We start from the raw sequence: 13,483 nt of genomic DNA, 5'->3' as shown, positions 1-13,483 counted from the left end.
CCAGCAGGTGAGCAAGGAAAAATCTTCCTTTTTGTTTATTTACCCTCACACACCCTAGTGGTGTCATGCTTCATCATCGGGTCACCCCGACGCCTAAAAGTCGGGGTGGGCTCAACCACAGTGTTGGGAGCTCTTGATAGAAGTTGGTGACCTGGGGGGCTGAATAAATTAAAATACCTCAAACAGATCCCCGGTTTCCCTTTATTCTTGGGTCTGTTTGGGTAACTAAAAAAACAAATGTTGGGTCTTATAAGGAATCTTATGGTCCTAAGACCCTAGTGCCAACATGTTTCAGTCCTATACTGGCCTTATGGGTCCTGGACTTTCATCAGGGCTAAGTTTTGGCCTCCCTAGGAACCAGGATATAAGGGGTTTCCCTATCCTGTATGCGATGCAAGGGCAGAGTAGCTGCTCCTTGTAATGATGATTGATAATTTACCAATCATGAATAGTACTCCATCTGTAAAGAAAAGACAGACAACAAAGAAAAACGAAAAGACAAAAACAACATACATTTTATAGTAATGTCAATGTTTTTCTTCAAGACTTCGTCCCACAATGCGTGCTCTGGAACTAATTAATAAACCACTTGTGCCAATAAGTGTCTATGACATAGTGGTAATCAATTGCTTCCAAACTTGTGCCACTCACGTGCTTATCATCACCTAATGCTGTTACGTGACAGATGATTGGTGGGGTGGCAGTGGTACTCAATAAACTGATCTTAATTTGTGTCAGTATGTCTATGCTTATACTAGTAACACACTCCATGCCTCACATTCATTCCACATTCATACCGTGTTTGTGAGAAGAATAGCGGTAATCGTAATCATGTTGTATTTATAATTTATCCCTCCTGATTCTGTGCAAAAAACAATAAACAAAAAGATCATAGTCCCTTACCCAATTCTTGAATGGTTTCTGTGTCTCAGGGGACCGTAAAGCATCTAGGGGTAGCTTTATAGTCAAACCCTAAAATCGTGACCCCAGAAGGTTAAGGGAAATGTTAACAAATATGGTGAGTAGTTATAATCTAGCCTCAAAAAGTTCGAATCCCTCGTATTCCCTATATAGAGAACCGAAGGATAAAAAGTATTAGCGATCGGATTGGAAGTTGCCAGTCTGTGACTTACTTCATCAAAAGTCCTGCCCCGCGTGCACACCTACTTGGCTCCGGTCCCCGGCTTTCGCGTTTTGAAAAGCGGAGGGACCGTGTATTTAAACCCGTCAGTTGTCATAGAAACAAATCGGTAGGCCGTCAGTCATAGGCGCATATCCGTATACGGAATGACGTTAATTACGTACACGGAACCATGGGGCTTGTAGTTCCGCGTTAGATATGTTGACAAATACGGAGATCGAAATCTTTTACTACTATCCAAACCTCTTTAATTGCCATTTTGTTATGAAAAAATGCAATATAAGAGCATATGCGAGCTGTAGTTAATGGCTATGTGTATAGTTGTTGGCGTCTGATCGTGGGAATTACGTCGTTACGTCTACACACGTACCTGGATACAAGGGAGATGTAGTTCCTTGTAACCACTACACACTGCGGACGAATATAAAAACACCGGTACCATTCTCTAACATATACTGCCTCCGTGACACAAGGCATAAAATAAATTCAAAAAAGGTGAGATAAAATAACCATTTTACGGTGTTATGACACCACAGTTGAAGGCCACGTGGTGTACCTACATCTTTGGTCGTTACTTGAACGCTGATTATTGGGGAAATTAACAACACAATGACAGCGAACTTATTGGTAGATCACCGATAGTGATGCATATGATATATTCATATTCAGCTCGTGTTTAAGGAACAATGGGGGAGTTTTAATCTGGGTATACTCCGCGTGTTATTATCGAAGGAACTTACTTTTTCTAGGAATTGATAAGCTGGATTCAAAAATTATTCTTTATATATATAAAAAAGGTGTTGTATATATATCTATATATATATGTGTGCCCTTCAACGAAGGGAGGATAAGCTGGGAAAAGCATAACGTGTACAAATGCTATCATTGGGAATATGAACTAGTATTCATGTGGCCACCATATAAGAGTCCCCAAGTTGTATAGGCAGTATTAGGGCGTGTATTTAATAAACAAGTAACAGGAAGGTGGCCTAGTTATAAAAATCTTTTTTTCATTTATTTAGTTGGTTCCAGGGTATACAATCATTAAGGCCCCTTTCATGGGTTTTTAATCGGTGGACCCAACGTTGTTCGCGCTCTAGGAGTTTGTGTTGGAGGTTGTTTATATGTTTGATCTTTTCTATGATGGTCCACTTTATCTCTGTGTCTTTGTGTTTTTTCTCATTGTAGTGTGCAGTCAATTTTGTTGCTGTGATTGCACGTCTTATTGTGCTCCTGTGTTCACTAATGCGTAATTTTACTTTTCGGCTTGTCATACCAATATACATTAGATCGCACGGGCACTTGATCATATAGATCACTGCTTCAGAGTTACAGTTGGTATGAGTTCTCTGTTCCCATGGAGAGTGTAATCCCAGATTTATTTCTTTGGTGTGTTCTGTGAATGGACATGCTACACATGTGCCACATGGGTAGTGTCCCGTAACCTGAGGTGTACTCCAAAGGGTTGATTGACTGGTGATTTTCGGTGTATATGTGTCAGTATGTACCAGTAAATCTCGTAGACTTGTATTCCTTTTGAATGAGAACATAGGTTTCTCAAACGTTATTGTATTCGATGTCAGGATGGACCATTTTTTGTTTATTATCTTCTTTAGGTCATTAGAAGATGTGTTATATGTTGTAACACATATCAGTTGGTCACAGTGTTTCTTTTCATGGGTCTCTAGCAATGCCTCTCTTGGTGTATTGCGGGCTCTCTTATTAGCTTTATCTATGATCTTTCTCGGGTACAATTTTTGTTTAAGTTTGTTAGTGAGGATGGTCGCTTCCTTTTTGTATGTTTCCAGATCAGTACAATTTCTACGAACCCTTAAAAATTGGCCTACCGGTAGATTCTCTCTTAATGAGCGTGGATGTGCGCTATCGAACCTGAGTAGGCTGTTTTTATCTGTAGCTTTGGTAAACAGAGAGTTCTTGAGGGTACCTTCACTAGCTGTGAAGACTACGTCTAGGAAGGATATTCTTTCTTTATTCATAGTCATTGTGAAATGTAGATGGGGATTTAAACTATTGATCCATTTCTTGAATGTTTCCAGACCAGTGGTATCTCCTTCCCAAATCAGAAAGACGTCGTCAATATATCTATACCAACAAAGTCTGTTGGCAGAGAACGGGTTATGTGTCCATATATATTGGTCTTCAAAGTGTCCCACATATAGACAGGCCAGGCTCGGGGCGAATGTACTGCCCATCGAAGTGCCGTGAGTTTGTAGATATATCTGATTTTCAAACTTAAAAAAGTTTTCAGTGAGTGCTAAATGGATAAGGGTGGTGATCCATTCAATTGGCGCTGCCCATGGCCATTCTTCCTTTCTGAGGATCTCCTCAACCACCCTGATGCTCTCAGTCTGAGGGATGTTCGTATATAGCGCCTCAACGTCAAGGCTGACCAGGATGTTCTTATCTGGATTGTATTGTATCCCATCCAGTCGGTTGAAAAGGTGCTTGGTGTCCTGTACATAAGACTTGATCTTCGTTACAAGGGGTCGTAGAAACCAATCTGTGTACTTGGATAAGGGTTCAAGAATGGACCCTATCCCAGAGACAATCGGTCTACCCGGCGGTGGTATCTTCCCTTTATGTATTTTCGGGATTGTGTAAAAAAGAGGTGTTCTTGGATCCTCCTGATTCAAGAAGTCATGTTCCTTCTTTGTGATCCAATCCTTATCTAGTGCCTCCGCGGTCAACGTGGAGATTGTTGTTTTGATCCGTTGTGTGGGGTCTCGATTAATCTTTTTGTAGTATTTTGTATCTGCCAGCAGGTTCATACATGCAGTTCTGTAGGCATTTGTACTCTGGATAACCGTGGCCCCTCCTTTATCCGCAGGTTTTATTATTAGATCAGTTCTAGACTGAAGGGAGGTTAAGGCTTCTCGTTCCTTCTTGCTCAGATTATTGAATGTGTTTCTCCTGATTTGTAACAATTCTACCTCTTTCGTAACTGCTTCTTCAAAGGCGAGTACCTCTGGAGGCATCATGTTGGTAGAGGGATTGAAGGTTGATCTGCACCGTAGATCCGTGTGTGTTTCGTCCAGATGTGGGTCCTCTTTGTCCCTGAAGAATGTTTTTAAGCGGATCTTCCGGAAGAAGTCACCCAATTCACAGCGTAATCGGAATTTGTCCAAATGTGACGTGGGTACGAACCCTAGTCCTTTTTCCAGCACTGATTCTTCATCTGTAGTAAGAATAATGTCCGTCAAATTTACCACTAGTCTCTCATGCTGCTCGTTCCTGGTTGTTGGTCCCGGGTGTTGCTCCGTGTGTTCATGGTGCTCCGATCCTCTTCCCATTGTACTCTTTTGTTCCCTCTTCTTCCACGTCTGCCTCTCCTGCCGCCCTGTCCTAAAAAACGTTGGTTGTAGTCGGGCTGGTAGTAGGGACCCATAGGAAATTGGGTCGGGCCTTGGAATGGAATTGGTCCAAATGGGGCGGGCCATGGGTACATCTGCTGGTGTCCATATCTCTGGTTGTAGTTACCTCTCCGTGGTCTTCTGCCCCTGCCTCGCCTGCTCTTATTTGATCCATCACTAGACCAGTTGTCATAGTCAGAATCCGATGATCCCGTCTGTTCACTATATACAGATCCTGAGTCCGAATTTTCTTGGCCTTTATAGTCGTCTCGGATGTAAGGATAGACCTTTTCATGACTGAACTTTTTTAGGTCTTTCTGTAGTTTGTTGATTTTACTTTGCATGAGATAGTCTTTATGTTCACTTATCTCCTTATTTACTTCCTCAAGTTTTTTCTTAAATAGGGATAGTTTTATCTCTGTCGCTAGTGAATCCTCACTTATTTTAATTTTTATCAAAAGAGCATCTGCTAGACGTTTGGCAGTATTGATGATTAAAATGAGCCAATCGCGCGAGCATCTCCACGCAATCAAAGACCATTCTTTTTTAAATTGGGGGTCTTCGAGAAAGATTCTAGGTGCATTGGTGACAAGTAATCCTGTTGGTGCTGTGTTGCCTCTCAGGTACTCTGTCATGATGGCTCCATGTAACAAGATTTTCATTTGGTTACGTTTTAATTCCTTCAGCTCATCCCAGTTCTGAGCTTGGGAGAGATTCTGACTGATGTTTGTGTCCGGTAATAGTGATGGTCCTGCTAGAATGGCAGTTGCTATATCGTCCGAATAGCCAATACCCAGTTGTTCTGCCATATTTATACAGTTAGATGATTAACTGTTTCTTTAGTGTATTGTTAAAAGGAGGGAAAGAGGCGCGTGAATTGAGTGTGAGTGCTAATGAAGGTCACTAGAGAAACATACAATGGCTTATGTTACAGATAATTTCTGTTGATACACCCTGCAGCTGTGCGCTGCGCTAACAATATATTCACTTTAAAGGTAAATTAGAAAAACACTTTTTTTCATTACCTGGAGGGGTAGAGAGGATATCAAGTTAGAGTAACTCCTCCTGTAATATAATCACTTACTCACTTAAATTACTCTAACGTATCAACCGTAGTTGATATGGGTGCACTTTAGTGGGGAGAGATGTGAAGGATCTAATTAGAGTAAATACCTACGTCTTCACCAGCAGGTGAGCAAGGAAAAATCTTCCTTTTTGTTTATTTACCCTCACACACCCTAGTGGTGTCATGCTTCATCATCGGGTCACGATTCATTGCCTTTCAGGTAATCCTTGCTCTCCGCGGAAGTGCTCTTGCTTCTTCTCTTGCTTCTACGCGGTTGAGAGCCACAAGGTCGTTCACCTCTCTGACGTTTGTCAGGGCTGTGTGGCGTGGTCTTCCAACCGCAAGGGGCATCCATACGCCTCTCCATAGGCTTCACTTAGAGCAGCCCCATTGCTCCAATCGCATTCCACAGATAGTGATCGGATCAGCACGCACAGCCGGGCTCCTCTCTCTTTAACCACGGTGCCTGGAGTGTGACGCCCCTTCTCTGGGGTCTGTAACTGCGCCTGTAGGCAACTCTCATTCTCACTCTTGTTTACCTCGATTACGCCCCCTTTGGTTTTTGCTTTTTCAACACTATGCTTTGATCTAATAGAACGGGTTTAATTTATTGGCTTTCATGGAAGCCGACGAAGGACTTAGTCCGGTACCAATTAGCTTTCGCCCGGCAGCAATACCACGATTGGAATGTTCCTTGGCACAACCGTTCCCACTTCTAGGGTGCGCTAGACTTTTGTCATCTTTCCACACATTTTTTTAAAAAATTTGCAGATTATTATAGCGCAAACTCCACCCGAAGGTATTGGCGCTTGTTAAGTTACACAAGGACACATTCATATTTTTGGTAAGCATGGGGAGATTAAGTGATTTGCCCAGAATCACAGGATGTGGATTCGTCCCCAAGGCTCAAACCTTGGTTTCTCTGCTCCAAAGTCAGCAATCTAGCCGTGAGACTACATTCTCTCCCCACATTGAGGTGTTCTGTCAATGACAGGGAGGCCGAGGGATTTAATTTTTAAGATGCTCGTTTTGACAATTTGTTATCTATATTTGTTGTATTTTAAAGTTATAGCAATTTATTTTTAAAGACGTTCTTATGTTTTATGTCTTGAATTTGAAATACGTTCTTATATAATATATTTTTTTTTTGCTGAGTTGTGCAGTATTATTTGTGCTTGTAACATATTTTCGTGTTTCAAAGCAATTTACAACAAGCATTGGCATAGCCAATAGGTCTCGCCTTTGGGACCTTATAAGTGTTTAGCCATGCAACAGTTAATGTTGTTGCAGTAAGGATATTGTGCTGCATAACTAAATACTTATAAGGTCCCAAAGGCGAGACCTATTGGCTATGCCAATGCTTGTTTTATTTTACTGTTTGAAAAACGCCTGCTGTAGAATTTAAAAAAGACAAATGAATTTGTTTCTTATTGCCCACAACATTTTATATTTCCAGTCTGTCTGGATGTCTCCCAGTTTCTCCATAGGTCAGTTGGAGTCTGGATTGCAATGAGGGGTGAGTTGTGTCTTGTGGATCAGTGATAAATTGTCTCTGTTCCTTTTCTCTTACAGCACGAGGGAAGAACAGGCGGCAGAGTATATTTTAGGTCCTTTGCATCTTCTGAATACTAAGAAGAACAAAATGACTGCAAGGAAAGGAAGACTGTTGCGGCCTCACGAATGTACACACTGCGGTGCTGATTTTCTTGGTAATGGGGCAATAGTGTTGGCTCTCTACTGCTGAGCAGTTTCTATAGCACTCACCGTGGACTTGCCTCACCACGAAAACCTGAAGATGCATGTGCAGGAAACAGTGCACTTTGTGGGCTTGGCCAGACACTGGCACCTCTGGCCACTCATCTGGTCTGTCACCTCCTACTGCCAATGCAATCATCTAGACCGCATGGATTAAATCAGGACTGCCTGGGAAGTGAAATACGAGATGAGGTAGATAAGCCCCACCCCGACTCGCCCTCATCCTTTCTCTGCAGTTTCATCTGTCCCCTTGCACACTCATGAAAACCCAGCAAAATCAGATACATACGGATGGATGCCCAGGATCACACTGGTGGGGAAAAGGCACCAAGTACCAACCTGGTCTGTATTCAGCTCTCCCTATCCTTCATATATGGATGATTCTACCCTAAGTAGAAGTCCCTGTGCTGCAGCCCCTTCCCTGTGCTACGCGTGCTAGCCCATGTGGGTAGAGTAGGTGCTTTGCTGCTCAAACCCTCAAAGAATGGTAAGTTCAATCCACAGGTGTGTTCTAGGAATCCACTTTTTGAAGCTCTGTCAGTACAAGTCCTTGTTTTGGACATCATTGTTGATGGTACAGCATATTGTTTGAGTCAGCTGCTGTTCGGACTTGCTACCTTTCTGGACGTGGGCTTCACCATGGTCATATACACTCTCAGGGCTGGGGAAATTCCCTCTTTGAGTGGAAACATTAGAGACGTCAGTTAGATACAACAGAGGGCAGTGTAGGTTCTTCTTTGCTGAGATGAGACCATAAGCACAGCAGTTGTTACAAGACAGCTCTCCTGGGAGAAGAGAATAACCATGCATGCTTAGCATCTTTGGACAATGCTCCTCAAAGAGTTGCTCTGTTTAAGATCTCAGGTGGGCAGGTTCCCGAGTGCAAACAGAGGCAGAATTTGTCAATGGTTTAGAATATGAAGAGACTATTGAGAAGTCTGTTTCCATCTCCCTTGTTAACCACTTCAAAAACGTAGTGAGGGCATGCAATCTCATCTGTGCCATTCGAGGACCAAAAAACTAGTGAGGAAGAGAGGTGTGCCCACCTCTGCCAACTGCACCCCTCAGGTGGGGGGAGGTGTGTGTGGTGGCTCAAGTGCTCATGTCTTTGGAGCTTCTGATTGGTTGCCTTGAGCAACCAATTAGAATTCAGGGGGCTGTTTCAGCGAAAGGACATTTGTCGAAGCGTCATTGGGTTTGTTATCAGCAGGACAGGGACCCAGTTGAGGTGCCTGGCCCACAATGCATGTTGGTGTTGATATTTGTACTTGTAGATGTTTTGTTTTTGGGTTTGAAATTTGTGCACAATGGGCAGGTCTTAGGTGACAGCTGTAGCTACTGAAGCAATCTATGTAGGACCTCACTTAGGATGTCAGCAACCGCTATGCATGTGATCCCTTATATGCCACCATGATGTGTCTTAACACTGCTGATGAGGGATAGGAGACAATACAGGTTGCATGTGTGTGGCCAGCCATCAACCATTGTGGCAGTTCCTCCTTGTACAGTTTGGTCAGGTTGCAACCACCCTCTGGGCACTGGACTAAGGTAAGAAACTGATTGAATAACACCACTAGGCAGGCTGCTGTCATGTATAATAAACACTAAGAATGAGATGTAGATTTACATCACCATGGGCACTTCCATTGTGGTCTAAACTCCACACATTGTGTTACCCAGCTAACGGATACTGCTGGTATTGGCCTCAGGAGAATGAAGGCATGAATATGCATCATGGACCTTCATAACTGTGACACAAACTTCTACATTACTACCAACTGAGCAGTTTATATAGCCCTCACCATGGACTTGCCTCACTTTGAAAACCTAAAGACGCATGTGCAGGAAAGAGTGCACTTTGTGGGCTTGGCCAGACACTGGCACCTCTGGCCAGTCATCTGGTCTGTCACCTCCTACTGCCCATGCAATCATCTAGACTCATGGATTGAATCGGTGACACTGATGATGAAACAGAGGATACACGAAGCCGCCCCTGTACACTCAGACCTAGAAATTGATGGTGAAGAGGAAGAGAGCAGTAACTAGCTCTACTTTGGATTTGTTAGCTGCCACCCATCATCTGGGAGACTGTGGTCATACAAGAGGTGGGATCAAGGATACTGCTGAAGAAGATTTGCGTTTTGATCTTGCCACAACCTCTTGACGTTCAAGATAAGGGCCAGGACAATGCAGCCTGAGGAGAAACTGCTGGGCAGCTTACGATGAACCTTGAAACACAGAGAACAGCTCAAGATGGCATTTGGAGTATTGCAGCATCTGCCTGGGATTCATTTATTTTATTTAATTCATCAAATCAGACAAACAACTTTATTTCAAGGCATACATTCTTTATAACAATATGCGAAAATAGCTCAGTCAAAAAAAGATTAATTATTAATGAAGAAAATGATATCCAAATCTTTTTTCAAATGTTCAGTTCCTTACATATACTGCGGCTCGTCCAAGACCATGGTTTATGTAGCAAGTATCTCATTCAGCAACAGGGCACCAGAGCTCTTTATGACAATTTATTTACACATTTATCAACTGGTACGCTTCGTTGAGCAGCTAAACAAGAACCTGGTGGAGATGTGGTGATGAAGTGAGACTTTGTGAACACTGTGGCCCATCCACTCCTGTGAGTTCCCACAGAGTAAAGGATAACTTTTGATTCAGCATCGTAGTACTCGTCTGGTCTTCTATGTACATTCCTAGATCAATGATACCTTCACATTACACTTATGAGCAACCTCCATGCTTTAGAATAGACGACCAAAAAGCAAACAAGTCCATCAGGAAGATGCCAGATCTGACACTAGGGCCTATGGATGCAGAAACAACAATATATGGGGACAATCAACTTCTGCACCCCTCTGGCTGCTAGACAGGATCTGTTACTGTAATTAACTATGGGGAGAAGATAGATCCGCTGCTGTAACAATTGATCACTGTTGTGTGTGAAGTCTGCTGCTGTAACTGTTCATCATTACAGAGTAAGCAATCTGCTACTATAACTATTTGCCACTATATTGTGAGTTCTGCTGCTCTAACTGTTCATCACTACGGTGTGAGTGGTTCACACCTGTTAACTCTTCATAACTGTAGGAAAGTGTTTCTAATGTGATGTCAGCTTGTCACTACAGGAGAACTGACAAGTAAAACAAGCATTTGCAATGCAAGCTGTCTCACATTAGTGAAAGTTAGAGCTATTGGCATTGCAAATGACAATGGTTCTTAGTTATGTTTTATTGTAAAAAAATATCCCAGCTGTAGCATAAGCAATAAAAGAAAATCCACAAAGCTAGGAAAGGGTGCAGTACCACAGGCTGTTTCTAGGGGTCCCTCTGGAGTTCTAAAGGGACCGCTATTAGCCACATAAGGTACTGCCCCCAAATGCAGCCTACTAAAGGATGTCGGTCCAGCACTGTTTTCTGTTGAATGCAGTATCAGAGGCACAATGCTTTAATGTCTCTGTTAAACAGCACCCCCACTCACATTATTGGAGCCACGCATTTTACCTCCCTGGTTATTATAAGAATAATGTGATTTAAATGTCAAGGCACAATGCTTTAATGTCTCTGTGCAGCTGATGCTTGGAAAGTGCCCACGACTCAGCACATGTCTAGAAAACAGAGATTTGCAACAGAACCACGCAAATTATTGGAGCTGGCTTGCGAGCAGTTCCTGTAGCCTTTTAGCCAAGAGTACCTGTGCACCTACTAAGGGGCATATTATCAACGGCCAGCGATAATTATCGCTGGCCGTTCTTAGCGTGAGAATTGTTATCGCCGGCTATCGCTGATAATTATCGCCATGCTAGCGCTGTATTAACAACGTATAGCGCAATGATGATAATTATTCCAGCAATAGCGTTGTTTTCCATGGAACATCGCTGGTTTTCCAGCGATGTTCCATGGAAAACAGCGATAACCTTGCGATAACCTTGCTGATACGAGCATAATCCACCTCCAATATAAAGTATAGGTAAGTCAGCATTTTTGCAGACGTTAGTTTTTGGCGAAAACCGCTGTTTTTGCCCAAAAGTAACGTCTGCAAAAATGCCTGGGCCTCCTTGTAAATATCGCGATGTGCACCTCAGCGATAGTTACAAGGTTGTTCTGCCCAGTGACGCCCATTTTGCATCTCATTAGAGATGCAAAGGGAGGCGTCGGGTAAAAGGGTGCTAACATGCGCTAATGCATGTTATCACCCTCTTGTTAATAGGGTGAAAACATTATCAGGGGCATATTATCAAGGGCCTTTTCTCCGCTTTTTTGGCTTTGAAAGCCAAAAATGCGGAGATAAGGCCCTTGATAATATGCCCATAAGCTTCATCTGGTAAATAGCCACCAAGCATTGGCCCAGAGCCACCTGTGTGCCTATTCTGTAAGTTAAAGTACTTTCAGTGATTTTTCATTCATGCCGCAGGTACTTCTTGAAATATGCAATTCCAAAATATTTTGTTAAATGTATGAAGTAAACATCACATCCGGGAGCAACTACATTTCCTTTAGATTCCTTACCGCACCTTCTTTAACTATATCCAGTAATGCCCGACTCGAGGGAGTACCCTGCTCCTCTCTGGGTCTGCCTTAGAATCTACCCTGTAATGAGAGGTGAGGCAGTGCCCCAAGGTTTGGCGAGCCCCGAGCCTTCTTTGGGCTTCAGGACTCACCGTTGATGCCCCAAGTGACGAATTATGTAGGGTGCCCTTCCTGCATGAGAACACAGGAGCACAGGATGGAGTCATGGCATTAGGGCAGTTTTGCTGGGCTGAGTGCCTTATGCAACTCACAGGGGCAGTGCAGGACAAACATCAAGCTCCTCCCGGGCTTGAAAGGAGGCTGGTGGCTACAGATGCAGCTTTGGGCATTTGGCGGGTCACCGCGATGGCTAGAGACTCACAGGCTTGGCCCGCTGCTGATTGCACGATAGTAGGGCAGCGCTGGGAGGCGCTGCAGCAGTGTGTCAAAGGCAGCAGGTTCCTCAACACAGCACTCATGCCTAGAAATGTAACATTGCATAATATAACTGGTGCTCATGTAAAGTGCTCCAACACTGTAGAATGTGAGCGGTATAGTTGTTGAGTGGGCGGAGCCAGGAGGGGGAACGGAAAGAGGAGGAGAAACAGCAGGAAATGGCAGTTAGAGTAGGGACAGGGACCGAGTACGAAGCATGTAATAAAGCTTGTTATAAAAGAATATTCAGTGTCTGGTATCCTTGACCTAAGACACTACAACTGGCCACGAGGGTGGGATGCTGCAGCCCAGCGTCCCCGAAAAAGAAAGAGGAGTGTCCCTGTCCCTCTACGGTGTGAACGAAGTAAGGCGCGTTTGAATTGGAGCGCTGGTTCGCGCCGAATCGTGAGTCACCCCTGATGCGTGAGAGTTACACGCGAGTGACGAGGAGAGATCGGGAGCCCACCCAGACTCTGCTGGCTGCGCTGGGGATCGGGAGTTGTCGGAGGTCGTACTGAAGCCTTGTTGAAGTGATCGGAAGAAAGAGCGCCGTTGCGCGCCTAAAACAAAGAGCTCACCCTCGATGCGTGGGAAACGACACGCGCGCGAAGGAGAAGTTGGGAGCTCCCTCCGAGCTTGCCTGGCCAGGTGAAATACCCCGAATTGTGCGTGAAGCACTGCTGTTGTGCTGACACCTGTGGAAGTGACTGCGGGAGTGCTGAGTGAAGTGTGGTGAGCCTGATAAGGACTGCAGCAAAGACCTCATGGGAGTGAGAGTTTCTATGTAGCGGCCATCTTAGAGTCAGGCGGTTCCTGGAAGACATCCCTATGAAGTCAATGGGGCGGCCATTTTGAAGTCAGGCGAGGCCCAGCAAACAAGCATTGAAAAAAAAAAGAGAAAAGACAAGGGTGAAACGTCTTAAAAGTAAACAAACACCAGTTCAGGCAAACAAGAAACAAACAAGCACGTGCACAGACAAGAAGGAAACAGGAGTGTGCTGCCAAAATGTCGAACCATAATTCTCCGCAAAGGAATGAAGTTAAACCAATTATGACGGGAGTGTCACATCTGCGCCCACCAGAACCGTTAACGCTGACGGTTGGAGGGAGCATGGGTCCCAGATGGCAGGAATGGCTCGAGGACTTTGAGGATTACATCAAGGGATCAAAAGTGACAGAGGATGAAGACAAA

The 13,483-nt window shown here is 44.0% G+C and overlaps 1 protein-coding gene across 3 annotated transcripts in view; it reads left to right on the top strand.

The window, feature by feature from the left end:
- Positions 1–13,188, top strand: part of CDK18 (cyclin dependent kinase 18) — a 1,155,230-nt gene extending 1,142,042 nt beyond the window's left edge. For 2 of the 3 annotated variants that reach the window (XM_085624142.1, XM_085624143.1), the window contains one exon: positions 7,151–13,188. In XM_085624142.1, coding sequence (XP_085480268.1) covers positions 7,151–7,185 — 35 coding nt within the window. In that variant the 3' untranslated portion in view covers positions 7,186–13,188. The remainder of the gene's footprint in view (positions 1–7,150) is intronic. The other variant, XM_085624144.1, reaches the window with a different exon arrangement.
- The last annotated feature ends 295 nt before the right edge of the window (positions 13,189–13,483 follow it).

This window comes from Triturus cristatus, chromosome 1_1, assembly GCF_964204655.1.
Source record: "Triturus cristatus chromosome 1_1, aTriCri1.1, whole genome shotgun sequence".
Taxonomy (NCBI): domain Eukaryota; kingdom Metazoa; phylum Chordata; class Amphibia; order Caudata; family Salamandridae; genus Triturus; species Triturus cristatus.
This window is presented reverse-complemented; position numbering and strand designations above follow the sequence as displayed.